Raw genomic sequence first — 20800 nt, forward strand, 5'->3', positions numbered from 1 at the left:
CAGTCATCCAGGTCCAGCAGGGCAAGGGCTGTGGAAGGGCCATGCTAGGGCCACAACCGGGTCATAAAGCTCTGCTTTTGGGGGCAGGTAGAAGACCAGGGCTATGTCATTTCCATCTGAATTGCTCAGCTTCTCACTAACCTATTTATACTCTCACCCTCTTTCCAAAAGGGTTTAAGGAGGCCTTAAAATTCAGCAGGGGACAACACCAAGGGAGGAGGAGCTGGAAGGAAGGGACCTGCAGGGTCCTGCTGTCGCTGGCTGTTGTCTGCCCTCCAGCCACTGCCCACTAGCAAGGCAGGCCACCGGGCTCAGGACTGCCAAGAGATGGCTGCTCTAGGGCGCCCCTCCCCAATGCTAGGCTGCCCAGGCACTTCTGAAGGTCAGGCAAACTTGGGGGCAGCGGGCCTGTCCGTTGTCCTGGTGGCCTATTCAAGCCTGAGTCCTTCAACCCACAAGACAGCCACCCTGGAAGACACCGGGCAGACCTGTGTGCAGGGCTGGGGTGGAGGGAACCCGGTACCTCACAGAGCCCAGGGTGCTGGCACTCAGTGGTACTACAGAAGGACAGGCACCTGGTCACAGGGACAGGTCTGCTGTGGGAAGGGGTGGGCTTCCTGGAGGAGGAGGCCTGAAGTGGGTAGGATTCGCAAGGAGACCGGGGCAGAAGGTACAGAGTGGGGGCAAAGGCAGGAGGCACCAAGGGTCAAGTGTGGACACGCCAGGAGAGATGGGCCTCCATAGAGGAGGGTGCCAAGGTTCAACTAAAGTGGTCATGAGTCGCTCCGCTCAGGGCCCTGGCGCCTCCTCCCCAGGTACTCCTTGGCCAGCCACTGGGGTCAGCGCAGGCCGCTCGAGGCCGTGGGCCGGCCCCTCCAGCGGGTCTAACGGCAGGCGACGCTGATTCCGCTGCGATCCAAAGTCCCCTTTAAAAGTTTGTCCCGGAACAAAACCCCTCTCTCCGCTCCGCCGTGAGAATCGGGGCCATCCCCGAGGGAGGCTCTGAGGACAGGAGCGGCTGCCCTCCTCCACCCCTTCGGAAACCACAATGGGCGACCGGACGAAACAGAAGCAGGGAACCAAGCGTGGAAAATCCCCCAGTCTTGCAATGTCAACTGCTGGGCGGCCGGCCGGCCAGCGGCGGCCGTGCTGCCCCCGCGCGCCCTTCCATGGGACTGCACGCCCGGGAAGGAGGAGCGCCGTGGGTTGATCTCCTGGTTCTCAGACTCTGAGGACGCGTGGCGTGTAGGGAAGGAAAGCTTGCGTTTGGGTTCTGAGGCTATTTTAGATTCAAAAGAATTTCCATTTCATTACCGAAGCCCGAAATCGTATCGCGGCTTGCACTTTCCCGGAGCAGAAGTACAATGACTTGCTTTATTTGATCATCGCATCCCACCACTAGCCAGTGTTCTTTTCTTTTTCTTCAACAGTAAGTCAGAGATCATATATTAAAGAATTTATGAAGCGGATATTCAGAGAACAAAGATAGTCACAGAGCGGAAGAGCTGCAATTGCTTTTCCCTGAACTCTGAAAACACTAAGGGCTGGGCGCTGCCTCCAGCAAACAATTAGCCCTCCTTGTAGTCACTGGCAATCTTAGGACTGTGGGGAACGTTGGGTACCCGCAGGTCATCAGTGGGAGAACACAGACAGCAAGTGACAGGACCCACTAAGTGCGAAGGCACTTGGCTGTGCTGGGACTTCACCTGAAATCCACAACTGCCTTTTTTTTTTTTTTTTTTTTAAGTTTATTTCTTTATTTTGAGAGGGGGAGGGGCAGAGGGAGAGAGAGAGAATCCCAAGGAGGCCCCCACTGTTAGCGGGTCTTGATCATGACCTGAGCAGAAATCAAGAGTCGGACCTTAAGTGACTAAGCCACCCGGTGCCCCAACACACAACTGCCTTTCAATGTGTGTGTTTCTGCCAATTTGTCGGGATGAGACTGAGGGTCCAACACACGGAGTCGGTTGATGGAGCACCCAGCTCCCCAGGGTTAGGCAGAGTCGCGTCCACCCTGCTCCCAGATGTCCACTGATTCATTGAAGCAACTTGACTTTTAGGATCAGTGGCTCATCGGATTGACTTGGAGGTATGAGGAAAGCATCTACAGCCTTGGGGGTCTCACAGTGCAAGTGCAGCACTTAAGTCAGAGGGGAAAACTGAGTAAAATCCTGGAGGCAACTTGGATTCTCCTCCTAGGAGAATTCTAGGAATAAAAGGCTTCCTGGGTAAATAGGGGGTTTCCCTGTCAGCTATGCTGGCAAGTAGGAAGCTGAATTACACAGCTTCGGGGGGGGGGGGGGGGGGGGGGGGCTGTTATCCAGGGACCTGGCCGCTCTGGTTCCCATCACAGCTCACAGGAGGGGCACCCACCCACGGGGGACCCTGTGTCAGGCCTTTCTTCTCCTTCTTTCTCTCTAGGCCTCAGTTTCTCCATTCCATCAGGCACAAGATGGAAACCCAGGACAAGCACAGATGGGTTCAGTGGCCTTTCAGTAATGCTCCAGCTCTCTCTTGAACATTCTGCACCCAATTCCCTATCTGGCAACAGAGACTGTCGTTGGGAGCTGAGGAGTGGCCTTTCTAGACCCTCTCACTGCCCCCCCATTCAGCCTTGGCATCTGGCCTGGGGGATCTGAGGTGACTACAGGGATGAATACGGGCTGGACTCTGAGGCCAGACAGCCCAGGATCAGAACCTTGACTTTCTTAAGACTGAGAAAGGGTTGGCCCACCCTGTGGTCTCCATGCCTGGCCCAGATACTCAGGCCTCAAGGGATGAGGGGGCATATCCGGCAGTCTTTTGTTCAGGCTCTAACCATCCTGCTGCTGTGGGTCAGGAAGAGGTTGTACTGGAGAGAGGAGACCACCAGCCAGCCATGTGACCTTGCCCAGGGTCTTCACCCATCTAAACCTCATTTTCCTATTCTGTGAAATGGGTATTATAGTCTGGTCTACAGGCTTGCTAATTAGATTGGAAATGACATACCTATGATGCCTAGTACTCAGTAGTTCTGGATAATAAGCAGGCTTAATCATGATTTACCACTTGGTGGAGGATTGTCATCTGGGTGCCTAGGAGTTTGACCCAGGGAAGCTCTGCCCTCGGTATCTGGGCTGCTGCCTTCAGGCCCATGAAGGGAGACTCCCTAGGCCTCAGCCCAAAACAGCGACCAGTGAGTGCAGGCAGAGGCAGGCAGCTGCAGGCACAGCACAGAGCCAGCCCCCACTCCTGGCAAAAATGAATCATCACTGAGGAAGCCTGGCCCAAATGCCCCTGGCCCCAGGGGGAGGGTCGGTTTTAAAGCAGCTTCAGTTTGGGCAGGGACTTGGGCCCTGGACCCCCCACCCCCACCCTGCCCCCAGCTGCTCTAGCTCACTCTGCATCGTGTTCAGGGTGCTGCATCAGACCGTCTGGAGCTGATGCCCCTCCAGCCCCTTGTGAAAACCGCATGCTTCTCTGTTAGGTGGGTTTTGGAGCATTGGTGGTTGTTTTCCAGTTCTCTGGGTTTGCTTCCAAGAGGGCTTTCTGTTGTGATTTATTTTTTAACAGTTTACTGAGGTATAATCGACACAACCCTCCCATCCCCCCAAATCCACCATGCTTTCAGGAGCTCCAACAGAAGCAAAACAGGGTAGCCCTGGCAGGGGACGATGATGTGCGTGTCCCTACCCACCCCAGCTCTATTCTGACAGGTCATTTCACACCCCAGCTCACCTCCTGCTCCGTGGACGTCAAGGCCAGTGCCCTACCCTAAATGTGGTGGGCCAGGTGGGGGTCGGTCTGATGAGGAACTCCGCACGTGGTGTAAGCCAGGAGGCTTGAGCGGAGAGTGGACCACAGGGCAGGGAGGCCCGAGGCGTCCCTGAGGGCACCACCAAAAACAGGACAGGCCCAGGGCTGCCAGACAGACCGACCTCCCAAAGATGAAAGTTGAAATGTTTTGTGGACTTTCACAATTTTAAATATGGGCTCAACACTTAATAACTTTTTCGTTGGGGTTTTAATAAACATGGAGGGGGAAATGCACACTGTCTGAACCTCCTTTCAAAGAAGAAGGGACTGCATAAAACTGGGCCTTAGGCCTCTGCGGACACCTCAGTATCTCTCCAAGAGGGACCCCGGGTCATTGTCCCAAAACCACGAGGGAGAGGGGGTCCCGATCGCGAGCGCGCGCCCAGAACTCTGCGCCCCCAGCCCTCCCTTCTCTTCCTCTCGCTCTGGCCCCACCGCCCGCAGGTCGCACCAATGGCAGCTCGGCCTCGGCCCTCTCGCACTTGGAACTTTGAAGCGCCCAGCGTGCAAGGTCAGTGGCTTTCCTCCGTAGGAGCGCGGAAGGGTAGTCCACGCGCGGCCGGAAAGTGGAGGGAGGGGGGCCGAAGCGCCAGAGGTGCCGGCCGCTGCGCTCCCCGCTCCTGCCCAGAAGGGCCTCCCGCGCGCCTGCTCCCCGATTCCCCAGTCGCTCCCCCCGGCCTCCCTGACAGCAATCAGTTCCCCGTCTGGCCGCCGCCCGAGACCGGGTCCCGCGCCCAGCACCGGCCTGAGGCCCCGCGAGCACCGGGGGGCGGAGCCGAGAACCGGCGCGGGCGGCGACGGCAAGAGGCGCCGCGGGGGCGGGCCGGGGGCGGGCCGGGGCGGGGCGGCGGCGGACTGCGGAGACGCGGCGGCGCGCGGGGCGGCGCAGAGCGTTCTCGGCGCGGCGCGGCGCGGAGCAGAGCGGCCGGCGGCGGGCCGCAGGGGGCGCGGGCTGGGGCCGGGGCCGGAGCAGAGCCGGAGCCGAGCCCGGGGTCGGGCCCGGGGAGCCGGAGCCGGGGCCGGGCGGAGAGCAGCCATGGCGCCGCGTAGGGCCGGGGCCCGCGCCGCTGCGGGCGGCCTGGGCGCCGAGTAGCCGGGCCGGGCCGGAGCGCGGGCGGCGGCGGCGGAGGAGGCAGCTGCGCCCGCGCCCCCCCGCCCTCCCAGGCCCCGCGCCCCGCGCCCCGCGCCCGGGCCGCCGGCGATGGTGACACATGCGGCGGCGGCGCGCCGGCGGCAGGACCATGGTTGAGCGCGCCAGCAAGTTCGTGCTGGTGGTGGCGGGCTCAGCGTGCTTCATGCTCATCCTGTACCAGTACGCGGGCCCGGGTCTGAGCCTGGGCGCGCCCGGCGGCCGCGCGCCGCCCGACGACCTGGACCTCTTCCCCACGCCCGATCCGCACTACGAGAAGAAGTACTACTTCCCGGTGCGGGAGCTGGAGCGCTCGCTGCGCTTCGACATGAAGGGCGACGACGTGATCGTCTTCCTGCATATCCAGAAGACCGGTGGCACCACCTTCGGCCGCCACCTCGTGCAGAACGTGCGCCTTGAGGTGCCCTGCGACTGCCGGCCCGGCCAGAAGAAGTGCACCTGCTACCGGCCCAACCGCCGCGAGACCTGGCTCTTCTCTCGCTTCTCTACGGGCTGGAGCTGCGGGCTGCACGCCGACTGGACCGAGCTCACCAACTGTGTGCCCGGCGTGCTGGACCGTCGCGACCCCGCCGCGCTGCGCACGCCCAGGTGAGCGCCCCGAGCGGCCGGGTCCCAGCTTGCGGCTGCAGCCCCGGGCCATGCCCCCGCCGGGTTGTCCTGGGCCCGCACTGACCTCGCCGCCCCCCCTCCTGTCCTCCCCGCAGGCCGCTTGTGGACCCCCTCCCGACCTGCTGGGAGCCCAAGGCTCCCAATTGGTCCTCTGCGGCCGGGCCCGTAGTCACCCTGCCCTCTATTCTCACCTTCTCCGTGTCGCCTCTCTACTTTTTTCCTCCACCGCTCCCGCCCCGCCGGCTGCGCAGAGCCTCGGTTTCCCTCGGGTCACTGGCCACTGCCCTGGGGATATCACTTGCCTTGCACCGCGGGCCAGTGTATAATCTGGCTCTCCCCAGCAGCGGGTCCAGGCTGGCCTTGCGTGGGTCGGGTGGGAAAGTGGGTTCCTTGGTGTGTAGCTCACCTGCAGTGTTCGCTTACCATGGCCGCTTGCATACCCAAAGCAGAAGTGAGAGAAGTGAAGTGCCTTTCCACCTGCACCCGTGAGCCCCCCAGCTCCCCAACCTGCCTTGAGAGGGCTGGGGAGGAGCTGCCAGGGAAGGGGGTTGGCTCTGCCTGCCCGTGTGTGCAGGTAGAACAAAGGCCTGAGTGTGACCTGGGGCTGGGGGCGGGGAGGAGGCAGTGCTGCCTGTGCTCACAGTTGGGCCAGAACCAGTTGGCAGCTCCCTCCGAAAGAGGAGTGCAAGGGAACAGCTAGGTTAGGGGAGCTGAGTTGGTCAGGGGGACCTGTACAGCCACATACTTTGCTTGGGAGCCCCCCGTTTCTGTGGAGGTTAGAGGCACAGGGCTGACCTCTGGGGGACAGCTTTCCTGCTGAGTACACTGTAGCCACAACCCTGGAGGCCAGGCTGGGTTTCCAGCGCTTAAAATTTGACTTCTCTTCCTCCAGCTCATATTGGTGCCCTAGGGGCCTTTTCCCCAAGATGTCAGGGCTGGGGAAGGCCGGGAGTGAGGTCTTGTTGCCTGCCTTTTGTTTATCTTCCATATTTGCCTCAGGACTGCACTTACAGACAGGCTGGGGGTAGGATAGCTTCTGTGACCTCTGTAAATCATGTTTGTTGGCATACTTTTGGGTCAGGAGGGTGCAGGGTCCCTGGTGTGTTTGAAGGATAAAGGTTGGGTATCTCGCGAGTCCAGAGCTGAACGTGGTCCATGGCATTGCTCTCCTGTTCAGTTCTTCAGTCCTTTTCATGTGGTCTTTCCTGGACTGTGAGGAAATGAAGGCCCTAGAGCTGAGGGCACAGGTCATCTTACTTTGCCTTGGCTGCCCCACCCCCTGCTCCTAGCAGCTCAGAACCTGAGAGGTGATGTTCCAGGTCTCTTAAGGCCCCAGTGGTTACAAATCTACCATTCCAAAGCCCTTAAATCCTTGCTTCCTGTACAGCACTTGGTGTGCTTTCCTGGTGTGATCCAGCCACTCTGTACTAGACTGAGCCAGGTCTGGGGTTGACACACCAGGGCTGTAGGCTCTAAGAACTAGGCACTGACCAAGCCACATAGGCCTCCTCCTTTTCTGCAGGAGTGAGGATGGGGGTGGGCACTATCCTGTCTGCTAGAGGGAATTAGCTTGGGCGAACCCCAGAGGGGACGGTGTGCAGAACCTGTTCTGGGGGCTGCCTAGAGGCCTGAATCCAGTTTGTACAACCGGATGCCCTTCCTGCAGCCTGTCTCCTGAGGCTGTTTCCCTTCAGGTCACCAGGATGAAGGGCCCCTGACCTCCCTTCTCTGGAGTCTGTCCACCAGAGCAGGAGGCCCAGCCACCCTTCCAGACAAGAGTGGGGGGACCAAGTGGAGCAGATGGGACCCCCCAGGTGCTGCACGAGGGAGGCCCAGCACCGCCCCACTCAGGGTGGGTGTCTGAGCAAGAATAGAAAAAGCCGTGCCTAGTCAGCCGATGCCTCTTGCTGTGGTGGGCTGCCAGCCCCTCTGCCTAGAAGTTGCTGAGCTCAGCAGCATGCTGGCCCGGTGGAGGAGGGGTTTCCGGGGTTCGCAGGAGGCCTCCCTCTGCTGTCCGCTCTGGAGTGGGCTGTGGTGTGAGGCAGGTGACAGAGCATCGTCTTCTGTGCGCTCTCCCCTCCTTCATTTCTGTTCCAGGCGCTAGGTAGATTGCTTTTTTAATGAGCTTCCCTGAGAGGCCAGGGTAATCTTGGCTTTGTGCATTTACAAGCCCATCCAACTGAGGTTCACTTGCTGAGTGTTCCCCTCATCTGGAGCTGGACCAAGGTACTTCTAAGGTCAGCATGCAGTTCTCCCATCTATCCCCCGACCCCCGGCCCAGCACCTCTCTGGATGAATTCGTCAGTGCCCAGATTCTGTGGGATCTCTGGTTTCGGGAGCTCCAGATTTCACCCTCACCCTCCTTCCAGCAGGCTACAGCTTGCCTTCCCCATGGCCCTGAGGGTGCTGGAGTGACCACATGGCTGGTTACCTGGGCGGGGGGGGCCTCCAAGAGCTGCCCTGACAGGTCCCTGGGTGTCTGGGCCTAGGGTGAGGACCCTTCCTTCCTCCCTGGGTTCCAGGGCCAAGCATGTTGCAGGGCTTGGATGAATGCCTCCCTGCCATGAGGTGTGCTTCTAGAAACTCTGCCAAGCCTCTTGCAGCTCCTGGTGCTAGTGTCTGCAGTATTTGGGGGCCTAGAAGAGGCAGGCCTTGTGGCTCAGGGAAGTGGGGGTTTCTACGGCTCCAGAACTGCCCCATCACACGGCGTCAGCCTCGGGGGTTCTAAGCTGGGCAGGTGTTGAGGTGACAGACTTCAAGGTGAGGAAACACACCTTCCCGGAATACAGTTTTCAATTTCTAACAGTGGTTAGTGCTTCCTGAGTTAAAAGAGGAAAAGGCATATGAGCCAAGTGTCTGTAGGTCCCTCTTATGTCCTGTGTCCACTGAGGGGGCTGCCACACCTGACCTGCTAGCATCAGCCAATGTGCTTGAAAGCCCCCCCACCCCCCCGCCCCACTCCAGGAAGCACTAACCTTGGAGCAGCGCAACAGACAGGTATTCAACTGCTGCCAGGGGCCACTTGGATTAGAGTCTCAGCACCCCATGCTCCTGTGTTGCTTCAGAGACTCGCAGAAGTGCTCCTAAGAGCCAGAATGTCTCTCCTACCTCTCCCCATGTGCCTGAAGGGGACAGTCAGGGCCTTGCCTGGATTGCCCCAGAAATGTTCCTGAAATTGTGGAGGCTTCATTTGGAGCCCCCTTGGGCATTTGGGTCCCGAGTATGACTTCCAGGCCGCCTCCCTGGCTCAGCCAGGCCCTCTGTGCAGCAGTCCCCCACCCCCACCCCAGGAGCCCCTGGTGGGCTCCCTGCAATCTGTAATGTTGCCATGTAGAAGCAGCATTGGTAGCCTGTGTCCTCTTAGCCCTGGTCACCCACCCTCCACTCTCCTGAATTCCTGTCTGTGTTCCAGAAATCTGCTGTCAGCTCAGCCTTTGCTACCTTGTGCCCCAGCATGCTGTGCTCTCTGCCCACTGCTGCTGGGTCCTCCTCCCTTCAGTCTCAGCTCTGCTGTCCCTTCCTCCAGGAAGGCTTTGCTGCCAGCACCCTGCTGCCTTAGATGCCACTGGCTGTCCTTCATCTGCTATGCTGGCATGTCCACAGCACATTGGCACTGGCCAGATGACGAGTGGGTACTGCCCACGTGTTGGTACCAACTAGAATGTTCTCTTCCTGGTCCTGCACCCTCTCCAGGAGCTGTGCCCTTCCATGAGTCCTTTAGTGAATCAGGTTCAAGTCAGCCTTGAGTACAGTGCCAGTCCCACAGGGCTTCAGGGGCCCTCAGTGGGCCCAGCCAGCTTGGTCAGACTTAAGATTGGGCGTTTCTGTGACACTTCTTTCTGTGGCACTCCACACCCAACTTGCCTTCACAGTTACTTTCTTACGTGCGATCAAGGGACAAAACCCACATTTGCCTACAGCAGGACAGATGTTAACCAGAGCCCATGACTAGGACCCATTTATAGGGCCTAGCCCCCTAGGGGACCTGGATAGACTGTCATCATGGCCTGAATCACCTGTGGAGGCCTTGCCTGGAGACGAAGGGAATCTGAGGTCAAGTCGTTCAGAATTAGAGGGTGCCCAGGTGGTTCAGTCAGTCAAGTGTCAACTTTTGATTTACTCTTGATCTCAGCTAATGGTCATGATCTCACAGTTCGTGAGTTTGAGCCCCACATTAGACTCTGCCGACAGCATGGAGCCTGCTTAGGATTCTCTCCCTCCCTCCCTCCCTGCCCCTCTCCTGCACGGATGCGCCCCTGCGCTCGCCCTCTCTCCATCTTTCTCTCTCTCAAAATAAATTAATAAACATTAAAAAAGAAAAGATGTTCAGAATTAGATTTTCATTCATATTCAAAACAAAACTTTTTAGGCAAAAGCATGAGAAGGCAAATTTTTAAATAGCTTACTGACGATTATTTTAAATGGTTCTTCAGTTTGTAGAATTCTCTCTGTAACTCGTGTTTTCTTTAAAGCACCTGAGAGTTGCAAGACCAGGGCTTCCTGTCCTTTTAGGCACCTTACTTGTCAAACCTGGGGCTGTGTAGAGTGGGCTGGCCCACTGTACTGTGGCGGGGCCTGCTCTGCTGTGGGGACTGTCGCTCCTGGGTCAGAGAGCCCTGGGGACAGTGGCCCAGCTCCTGCCCCTGGGGCCTGTGAGGCTCCTTGTCTTTTTCTTTCTTTTTCCGTTGGAGGTCTGAGAGGTTTGCTGCTGATCTTGAGGAGTAGCAGGTGATCAGGTCAGGGGGGTTGAGGGGCTTGGTTTTGTCATCCTTAAAGGACCTGGAGTCTTTTTCTTTCACATCTCATGGTTTTGTTGTTGTTGTAATGACTGTGTGATAATTGAGAGGAAAACAATAAAAGAGAGAAGTAAACTCACTATATTCCTCATGCACATCTTTTTTTTACACTGTAATTGAAACCATAATATAAATTTTCTATAAATGTTGTTCTTTGTTATTAAAAATTTACTATTTTAGTAGCTGCAGGTGACATCCCCCCCCCCCCCCCCCCCCCGCCGGGTGTGTTGTTAGTCCTGCTCTGTCATTAAATGTGCAGATTTCCTGTCTCTGGCTCCTATAAGTAATGCTGTAGTGGGTGTCGTTGTGTGCAAATGTTTTGCGTAGCTCTGATTTCCTTTGTAAATTCCTAGGAGTGGAATTTCTGAGTTGAATGATCTGCAGGTTTAAATGCTCTCAGCATAAACATTAGGTTACTTTTCGGAAAGTCTGCCCTTACCATGTTGCCGCATGTGGTATTTGAGTGCCCGCTTGAGCAGCACCTTGGTTGGCATTGGATATCGTTGTGGGTGTGAAAAGAGTTTACTTTTTTAAACCAGCAAAATGTGTCTATCTGTGGTTTTTATCTAAAAGCCCTGCTTGGTGCATGCACTCTTGGGGGCTGGGGAGGGGTCATGTCCAGTCTCCCCAAACACCTGCTCATCTGGCCACAGCTGTTGGCTTCAGCCCCTGCTGGGAGAGCCAGGTGCAGCTCTGACATCTGGGGTCTGAAGGAAAGGCGTGGTGGGCTCTGGGGACCCAAATCCAAGGAAGCCAGAGTCCAGAGAGGGAAGGGTGCAGATAGGCTAGCTCTTGTCCCCCAAGCACTGGGTGGCTTCTTGGAATGGGTCATCTTATGCGGCCCACCACCCCAATAATGCAGGTGTCTGATGATTGTCCCAGTTTTCCACATAAGGAAGTCAAGGCCCAAGAAAGTTGGGGAACTTGCAGAGTCCCTCAGCCTGCAGAGCCAGGAGCTGATGCTGAGATGTCTGTTCCGAAGCCTGTGTGTCCCGCTCCACCCCACCCCCAGGCGGGTAGACTGTCTTTGGGTGAGAACAATAGCCAGCAGTTCAGTCAGACCAGCCAGGTTCAGCACATGCGGCTCCCGAGACCCGGAGCAGACACAGGCAATTTCACAGGCAGACCTGTGTCGTTAGTTTACTGGAAAACATCTGGTGGCCTTCACCAGAGTGGCAGCAAGACAAGAATCAGGCCGCATCCTCTTGGCTCCAGCAAGGGAGAGCCGATGCTGGCGCTGCTGGCAGCATTCGGGGGGGCACCCAGTGCAGCCCGGCCAGTGGGCCCGCCCCCACCCCCACCCAGTGCCCATTGCAGGTTGTTCCCAGGTGGTCGTGAGGGCCCACAGCCAGCAGCCCGCCACCTGGGCCTGCTGGAGAGGTGGTGTGATTCCGGCCAGGATTCAGTTCAGCTGGTCTTTGGAGAGGATGGGAAGCGGGAAGGACGCTCAGGCTCCCTCCCGAGAAGATGGTTTCTGAGTACTTCTCCTCAGCAATTACCAATAACCACGTGGACACTTCTCATTGGCAGCCCTGCTCTCCTCTTCCTTGAGGTCGGCACGTCGACCTCACTTGCCAGCACTCACAGCTGAGGAGATGTGTTTGCAGGAAAGTTATCTCTCCATACTCTCGTTCTTGCCTCTTCCGGAACTCCATTGGCTCCTTCTCTTCCTATTAAGCTTTTGCTCTCTGTTTGGGTTGCCAGGGGTGAGATGCTGTCCCAGCTACAGAAAGACAGACAGGGGCCCAGGCGTTAGGGTCCAGTCTGCCCCTGGATGTAGGCCTCACTTACTGCCTATGGGACTTGTGGTCTCATTTCTCTGTTCCTCCCTAGGTAAAATGCCCCCTCCCTGGTGTGGCTGTGTTCCAAGTCGCTAGCTGGCAGGGCTTGCTATTCTGGAAGTGTGGCATGCACATACCCATCCACCAGAGAGTTACTGTGCTAATCCCAGGCTGCGGGACCTGGGCAGACGTTAGAGGACGTCTGTGTCGGGCAGGCGGGCGGTGGGCATGGGCTGTCCAGCCGCTGATGACCACACACACACACACACGTCCTGCCCCAGCCTGGGCCTAGGGCCTGTTTGCTTTGATGAGGGAACAGAAGTCAGCCAGGCGGCCTTTCTGTCCCACGGCTACAGCTTTCTCTGGCCAGGCTCCGGCCAGCCAGCAGCCCTTCCCTGCAGTGTTGACTGCTTTCCACCACTCTTGAGGCTCCCTCCCGAGTGGCCAGACCGCTCAGAGGCCTCACCCCCACACAGGCTGTTGGTCCATTCATTCACTTAGCCAGCCACGCTGGGGCTGCAGCCTCAGTTCACCAGGGCCACCTGTGGGGACTGATACACCGAGTTCCACATGGCCACTGCAGGACCTTATGGGCCCTCTCTATGTAGATGGGTCTCTGAGGCCGCGGGGGAGGACGGGCACATGTGGGGACACGCTCTTGGATTCCTTTCATGCAGCCCAGGAAGCAGCCAGGGGCCTCCGGAGAGAACCGGAAGAGGAGAGAGGAGTCCCCTGGGCAGCCTCTCTCACCTTGGGTCTGAGCCAGTGGGTCTCGTGGGCACAGCGAAACATCTCTGTGAGATTGTTTCTGCATCTCAAAAACAGGGGTATGGAGTTTGTTGTTTGGTTCTGTAGAAGAACCAGGGACTTGTCATCCGTGACCTCCTGTGGCCACACTGTTCATCCAGCCCCAGATTGTGTTCGTGTCTTGTTGGAGCTGTGGTCACTCTAACCCCTTAGATTCTGTGATCCCAGGTGGGACACAGGCCTCATGGCCCAGGAGTGGGGCCCAGTTCCTCGTCTATAAAGTGGAGTGTCGGTGGCTTGCCACAGCACAGCATGAGGCTGGCTATGGTGGCAGGGCCGTGGTGGTGGGGCTCTGGGGAGAGGCAGCCCCCGACAGCCGTGCATCCAGCCTTTCTGTGAGGGCCACATGTGAGCAGCACAGCTGCCTCCACGTGTTTACACGGGCAACGTTAAAAGACCCACACGGGGGGAGGGGCAGGCATCGCAGCAAATCAATAATTGTCTGGAAAGATAGTAACTCGAGAGATTAAAACTCTGGGGCTAATTGTTTATAAAGCTGTGGAGTCAGAGGAGGTCAATGGCTAGGCAGGAGCTGGGGACCCAGGTGTCTCTGGAGACTGATGAGCCAGGGTGGACACTTGGACACCTGACCTCTCGAGTGACACCAGTCTGGAACCTGCATACACCCAGAACTCTCTGAGCCTCGTTTTCCTTGCCTGCCTGGGCATGGCAAGAGGCCGTGGACGAGCCAGACCCCAGCAGATAGCCAGCTCTGGAAGCTTCTCACCGCCCACCATGGCACATAAGGATGGAGGCTGTCCACAGGCAGCCCAGCAGCAAAGAAGCCAGCTGGGAGGAAACAGCTCAAAGCAGATGGGAGAGCAGTAACAGCAGGCTGCCAGGGTGGACAGCAGAACAAGGGTGGGGGCTCAGGCTTAGAGCCAGACCAGCTGGGTCAAATCCCAGTTCTGCCACTCACAGGCTGTGTGACCTCTGTGCCTCGGTTCCCTCTTCTGTAAAATGGGCATAGTGACAGTACCTGCCTCAGAGGTGGGTACTTGGAACTGTGCCTGGTGCTGGAGATTTTTTTTATAAGAGGCTACGGTGCATCCCCTCTCTCTGGGGTTAGGGAAGGGTCCTTCAGGACCAGCTAGGTTTTCGGCTCCTGTCTGGGTCAGCTTGAGGGCTGGCAGGGGGCTTCCTTACAGCATCTGTGGTCTAGGTAGCTAGGGTCCCAGTATCTGGGACAGCCACCAAGTATCACTGGCCTTCTGATGTGACAACCTGAGATGTGCTGTGCCTCAGCCATGAGGGTCCCCTGCTCACCCCGGGCTGTGGCATTGGGGACCACCCTGTTCCTTCCCATCAAGGGCTTTGCCGAGCTTGCTCCCTGGATGTCCAGAAAGCCCCCGCCCCCGTTCCACAGCCCGGACACAAGTGGCACTGTAATCATGGCCTGTGGGAACAGTGCAGGCTGGCCCTGCTGTCTGCGGCTTGTGTCAGCAGCAGCTCACCTGACTCTTCCTCTGAGAACCCTCGACACGCAGCCTGGAGCTGCTTGCTCAGTGACAAGGGCAGGAATGGGGGTGGGGGGGACTGTGGCCAAGCACAGAGAGGCCTACCTGCCTCCTGGAGAATCCAAGGGATGTGGTAGTTCTTCCCCCTCACTGGACCCCCATCTGTCCTGCACCTGGGCTGTGCTGCTGACCCACAGGCGTTGACGGGTATGATGTGGCAGGCTCATGTTTTGATTTGGTGGTGGCTGTGATCTGTGTCACCGGCACCCCTGTCCTCACTGCAGGCTAAGAGTTGAACACAGGGGCCCCAAGGGAGCCCTGCTGTGGCTCCTGGTTGCCACCCACCCCCATCACCACCGTCTGCATTTCATGCTTTTCAGCACGCTTGCTAATACTTTCACTGCAGATATGTATCCCTTGAACAGCACGTAGGGCTGTTGACGCACTTTCCAGAACCCGCATCAGACTGTACTTGACCTTCTGCAACTTGCTTTCTACTTGATTTCTGAAGAAATCTCATCCTTGTTGTTGAGATTTATCCATGTTGGTCCATGACATGCATATTGAATTCATCGACTGCTGGATTTAACATCAAGTTTGTCTAGACACATCTCTTTTTCTCCTGTGCTTTGTTGCAGACAGGAGTAGCGTCTCACAGGCCAGGTGGCAGTGGCCAGGCCTGGCCACCCTTCCTCACATGTCCCTAGGAGTGGGCTAGAGGGCAGGTGGTCCGCCCTCAGCCCTCTTAGAGATGACTGCTGCTCTCCAGCCTGGCTCCTCAGACCCCCAGCACCATGCCTGAGGTTCCCCACCATGGGGCCTGTAAGACACAGTCGTCTTTGCCAGGCCAGCAGCTGTGAGCTGGACCGCTGTGGTCCTAGTACATGTACCCGTGACTGGTGAGGCGGGTATTCTGTTATGTGGCAGGTTTCCTCCCTGCCATCTACCTATTTGTGTCCCCAGGCTGTTTTCTGCCCTGAGGGATGCTTTGTCTTCTTAGTGTATCCTAGTTTGAAGCCCTGTGCATGGTGTGTTGGCCAGACCTCTCCTTCTAACTGTCCTTCCACACTGCCTGTAGTCCTGGGCATTTGGTTTACTGATGCACAGGTGCGGGCCAGGTGGGCCTCTGTTCTGCAGCCAGTGGCACCAAGTGCACTTGCAGGGGAAGGAGGGAGTGTACCTTGTGACCTCTAAACCCCTCTGGGGCCGCTTGTGGTTGGAGCTCAGCCAGAAGCCCAGAAGACTGAGTAGATAGACAGATGGCCGGCTAACCAGCCATCCTTCCTGTAGCAGGAATACCCCCAGGGCCTTCCTTGGAAGCCCTCAGCAGCACCTCGCCAGTGGTGGTGGGAGCCCAGCCCAGAAGGCCAAACAAGTAGTCAGTCTTCCTGCCTGGCGTCTCACACCCATTGATCCTGGTTTGTTGGTTCCTGTGAGGTTGGATTGGAAAAAGGATCCTGCAGTCAAAAACAGAGCCTGGCGCCCCCTGCTCTGAAATCATGGGAGCCTCCTTCCCACGATGGAAATCTAGGCAGGGCTTTCCCGGGGTGAGGTCTACCTGTGTCACCCCGCAGCCTGGCCGAGGAGCCAGACATCACTGCCTCCAGCCTGATGCCTAGTCCCATCTGCTGTAGCCACACACCAGAGCTACCTCTACATGGTTCTCCTCTGTAGGTGAGCTTCCTGCACCGCCCCCCCTTGTCATCTCAGGGGCCTTGGAATGTTCCCCACGTGGCCCCAGCCCCTTATGTGCAGCATTTGCTTCTGGACCACGTCCCCAGTTGGCCCGGGAGGAGTGGCCCATAAATCATCGTCCATCTGAGAATTCACTCCTGCCACCGCAGGGCTCTTAGGGCCCCAAGAACAAACATGGGCAGAGGGTGAGCATCTCCCCTCTGAGTTATGAGCCTTAAAGCCTTAAGTGTAAATATTTACGTTTCTGGAGCGTCGGTGTTCTTGGGAAAGGAGGAGCAGCAAACTCAAGCTTCACATTTGCGTTACAGCAGCATGAGGCAGGATGGGGTATCATCTTGGAGCAGTAGGCGGGGGGCATTTTCTCTGGTTCACAGTCCCCGTGGGGGGAACTTGGCACCAGCAGCAGGAGGAAGTCCTCCAGCCAGATCGCAGCTAATGGAGCAGGGCTTGGGGAGGGGAAGTTGCTGTGCCGCGTGCAGCCTGCTTACAGGGCATACGCTGTGCTGGGGAGAGCGACGAGCAGGTGTCCTAGCCTGGAGGGCACAGCACAGAGTGACTGCAGCAACCTCCACACTCACTCGTGGCCAGGCCACCCTTGTTTATGCCTCGCTGTCAGGGGCTCCACTCGCAGATGAGGAAACTGGGGCTCAGAGAGCCTAAATAACTTGTCACCCAAGATCACACCTGGCAGAGGTGGCATTCACACGCAGGTCTGTGGCCACAGGGTTTCCTGTTGACCCCTCCCCACGATCCCCTCCCAGGAGGGAGAGCCAGGCGTCACCTGGGCACAGGATTCAAGCCCAACACGCTGCCTACCTATGGGGAAGCATAGTGCCTGCTCTGAGGATCGGCTTTCCCAGGAGTCCAAGATGGTATAGTGGGGATTGAAGGCAGGTAGAACAGGGAGGGCACAGCAGACAATTTCCCAGGGGAGTCTGGAGGTTTCTGATGTCACCTGTGAGGAGAGGCCCTGCCCAGGCAGGCACAAAGCAGGGGTGGAGGTGGGCCACTGCTTGAGTGTGTCTCCTGCCCTGCCTGGACAGCCAAGGCCTCACCTGTCTTGCCTCAAACCCTGGCCACAGCCTCCTTCCCGCCCACCCCACTGAGCCTCCCCAGGGCCCCTCGTCCCAAAGAGGAGCACAGACCCCCCCCTCCCCTTCTGTTCCCTAATGGCAGGCAGACAGGCAAGCAGGTCTGGGCAGTATGTTTTACTGGCACAAGTCCAGACAGAAGACTGCTTGTTGGCCTACCGTCTGAGCCTGTGTAAGTTCAGGGCCTACCAAGTCCAGCTTGAACTCCATTTTACACAAGCAGTCAAGAAGCCCAGTCCTGTGAGCGGAAGTTTGTTCCTTTGCTTTCCTTGAAGCTGGGCTGACAGTGTGCCCAGTAGAAAACACCATTTTTTTTTTTAGTTTATCCATTTTGAGAGAGAGTGCAAGCTAGGGAGGGGCAGAGAGAGAGAGAGAGAGAGAGAGAGAGAATCCCAAGCAGGCTGCTTTCGCACTGTCAGCACAGAGCCCATTGTGGGGCTTGTGAGATCATGACCTGAACAGAAAATTAAGAGTCGGACACTTAACCGACTGAACCACAAAGGCTCCCCGGAAAACACCATTTTTACCGAGGAAAAGGTGGTCAGGTTTCAGCCAAGCGGATAAAAGGAGGGTGATGGGATTGATGAGGGGCTATTCACAGCAGGAGCAGATCCCCATCCTCAAGCAACTGAGGGGAAAGGGGACCCAATGGGCATCAGGGCTTCCCTCAGAGGCACAGAATGCCCATCAGGCCAGTAGAATCCCAGAATGTAAGAGCTTAGGAGGCCCTGCTGGGCTGATGCGTCCTTCTGGCTCATTCCACAGCATGGGCCCTCTCGCCTCGTGGAGCGCTTGATTTGCTCATCAGATGCACAGAAGACTCCAGAAGCAGAGACCAGCAGCCAGGGCCCTGGGCTCCCTCACATGCCACCACATCTGGGGGGGGGGGGGGGGGCACTTTCTATGAGGCCCTGTCTGAGTCCCAGAGCAGTTCTGCATTTGGCAGGGGCTCCCCACAGACCAAAGAACCCCACGTGAGACTTGTTTGGCACAGCAAGGTTGAGCAGGCCCCTGTAATCCCTCTCTCTGCACCCCCCCAACCCTGCATGCTCTCCCAGCCTGAGCCCTGCTGTCTCTGGCCACTGTGTCCATTTGGCTGCCAGGCCAGAGGCAGCCTGACATGGTCCCAGGGCTGCACACAAGGTTGACTCTGGTCCTCACAGTGTGCATAAATGCAGTGGCAGATTTGGGGGTAACATTGTACCTCGGCTCAGCTGGCCTTCTGCAGATTAACGCCCCTATCCATTCAGAACATCATATGAACTGTTACAGGTGATTTCCACAGGAAAGCCTCCCTAGAGGGGTCAGTGGGTTGCCAGAGAGCCTGGGATGATGGCCTGCAGCTACATGTGGCCTTCCCCAGCCTGCTTCAGCTCCCATCCCTGCTTGGGCCACTCAGCCAGCTGGCGTAGGGGCCTCACCCTTGCTGAGATCATAGAAAACCCCAGCCTTGACCAGCATGGACTTTGTGTATAGAGCCTTGTGACTCATTTTAACTTGCTTTGCAAATTTTTACTGAGCCTTCATTCCATGGAGTCTTGAGAGGGGCACCAACATCAGATCGTGGTCCCCTCCTTTCTGTGCCAAGGCTGCCCAGCTGAGTCTGACAGGCAGCCCAGAGGTGGGAGTGCCCAGGAGTCTCGGCAGCTGGCAAGTCCCACGGGTGGTACTGTCGGCTCCCTTGAGTTCATAACAGGGGCACTATGAGGGCCTTGACCCCTGGGGTGGTGTTTCTCCTGTCCATCTGCCAGGCCAGATGCAAGTCTTCTCCAGGTGATATCAAGTTGGGGGCCCTTCATACACATCTGGCTCTGGCTTTGGTCTGGGTGCACCCTGGACCCCCATTCGCTGTGCTGGGAACGTGCCACTGGCCTTCAGGGACCAGTGGGCCTAGGTGTAGGCACTGTCCCAGGTCACTATGAGGTGGCTCAGCTGTCCCATTACAGATGGGAGAGCAGAGGCCTTGAGAGCCCAGATGACTTTCCTTGAAGCCCCATCTGGGCCCTCCCCACACCCCAGGCTATAGCTGCATGGCAGCTGTTGTTCTAGAGCCAGTCCTCAGAGGTGGCAGTGGTCAGGGTAGGCCCCAGTTCTGCCCCCTTGCTGAGGGCAGACAGCCATGGGACGCACCCAGCCTCCTGGGCAGGGTCACATGTCACCCACAGCTCACCTGGTCCATCTCACGTGTGGCAAAGAGGAAGCTCAAGGCTATGGAAAAGTTTGTGCTCGGCCTGGAAGCCACGTTTTAAGTCTTTATTTTCAGGGTTTTTCCTGGAACAGCAGTACACACTGTAGTTTGGGATCTGGCCAGGGAGTCCTGGGCCCAGGACCTGGCACCCTCCCCCTGGCTGTGCCTCTCTGAGTCCCTCTGAAGCAGCAGCGCCTGCTGAGCGTGCAGGGCCTGGCCGGAAGCCTCCACTCTGTGGCCGTGCAGTGTGCAGCAACGGGTCAGGAGGCCTGGCAGCCTTCCGTGTTCCCAGTGCCGACAGGTGTTCCTGAGAGACAGGATTGGCTTTGTGGCTCAGGAGGAATGCTAGTTGATTGAGTGGGACTTGACTTTATCTAGGGAGAAGGCCCAATAGGTACCATGGAAGGCCTGGCTCTCTGCCCTCTCCTGCCCTCAGGCCAAGCTGGGACCTGAGTGGATCTGGCTGGGGAGGCACAGGCCAGCAGCACTGCTCATTGGCTACCAACCATGTGGGCTGGTGGAGAAACAGGCCCTTCAGGCCATCTGAGCCCCGAGAACATTCAGCCATTGCTTCCATAAGTACCAGGGGATCCCAGGAAGGCCAGGCTCCAGGGGGCAGGCCCACTGGCCTTACGCCTGCACGCTTGTGTCCCTGAAGTTGGGACAAGCACTTTCACCTCCATCCCTATGCAAAGATTGTATACACACCTTGCAGCCACTGGTCTGGTGGCCACTGTGTCTCCACTGGGCTCCGGGCCCCCTCCCACCCTCATGCCTGCTGCGCACGTCACCCAGGGTAAGAGGTAACTGGCAACTGCTGCTGGGGGGCTCCAGGCCATGGCTTCCCAGGGCTGACCACATGGCGTGACCCCTTCTCCAGTTTGAAGGCCTTTTTTATGATCTGTGCTGTGTGTCACTGCCAACCACTGGCCATCTTCCGCCTCACAGAGCAGCATCCTCAGGCTAGGGCTGGATTCATGTGGGCCTTGGGGATACTGGACCCCCTCCCCAGGAGGGAGAGAGGCTGGAGGGCTCCCGGGGCTGACCACGGGCTGCACGAGGTACCCACACTCTCACATAGCCACACTCACATGCACTCCCAGCAGTAGCTGGGAGCACAGCTCGAGCTATGGAGCCAGCAGTGACTCAGAAACATCCTGGAACAAGAATTCCTTTTTTCCTTACAAGCAGTGGGCACTTTGGGACGTTTCCTTCCATTTGAAATTCCTTCCTGCTTAGCCCCCTTCAGAGCTAAGCAATTTTCCACCCCATGGCCAGGCACCCCTCCATCCCCATCACCTTAGAACAGGCCAGGACATTAAGGAAGTGTGTTTTCAAGGAAGATTTGCTGTCATTGCAGAGCGGCGGTAGGGGCAGCCTGGAGCCAGCCAGGTGGCCCCTCAGGTCCCCCACCCAAACAGGGGTGGGGGG

General features: G+C 57.7%; 1 protein-coding gene across 1 annotated transcript in view; it reads left to right on the top strand.

Moving 5' to 3' along the window:
- The first annotated feature begins 4998 nt into the window (after window positions 1-4998).
- HS6ST1 (heparan sulfate 6-O-sulfotransferase 1) overlaps window positions 4999-20800 on the top strand; it is a 45926-nt gene continuing 30124 nt past the window's right edge. Inside the window, exon 1 of the mRNA XM_042954056.1 lies at window positions 4999-5533. Within this exon, the coding sequence (XP_042809990.1) occupies window positions 5007-5533 (527 nt within the window). The 5' untranslated portion in view covers window positions 4999-5006. The remainder of the gene's footprint in view (window positions 5534-20800) is intronic.

Source organism: Panthera leo, chromosome C1, assembly GCF_018350215.1.
Source record: "Panthera leo isolate Ple1 chromosome C1, P.leo_Ple1_pat1.1, whole genome shotgun sequence".
NCBI lineage: Eukaryota > Metazoa > Chordata > Mammalia > Carnivora > Felidae > Panthera > Panthera leo.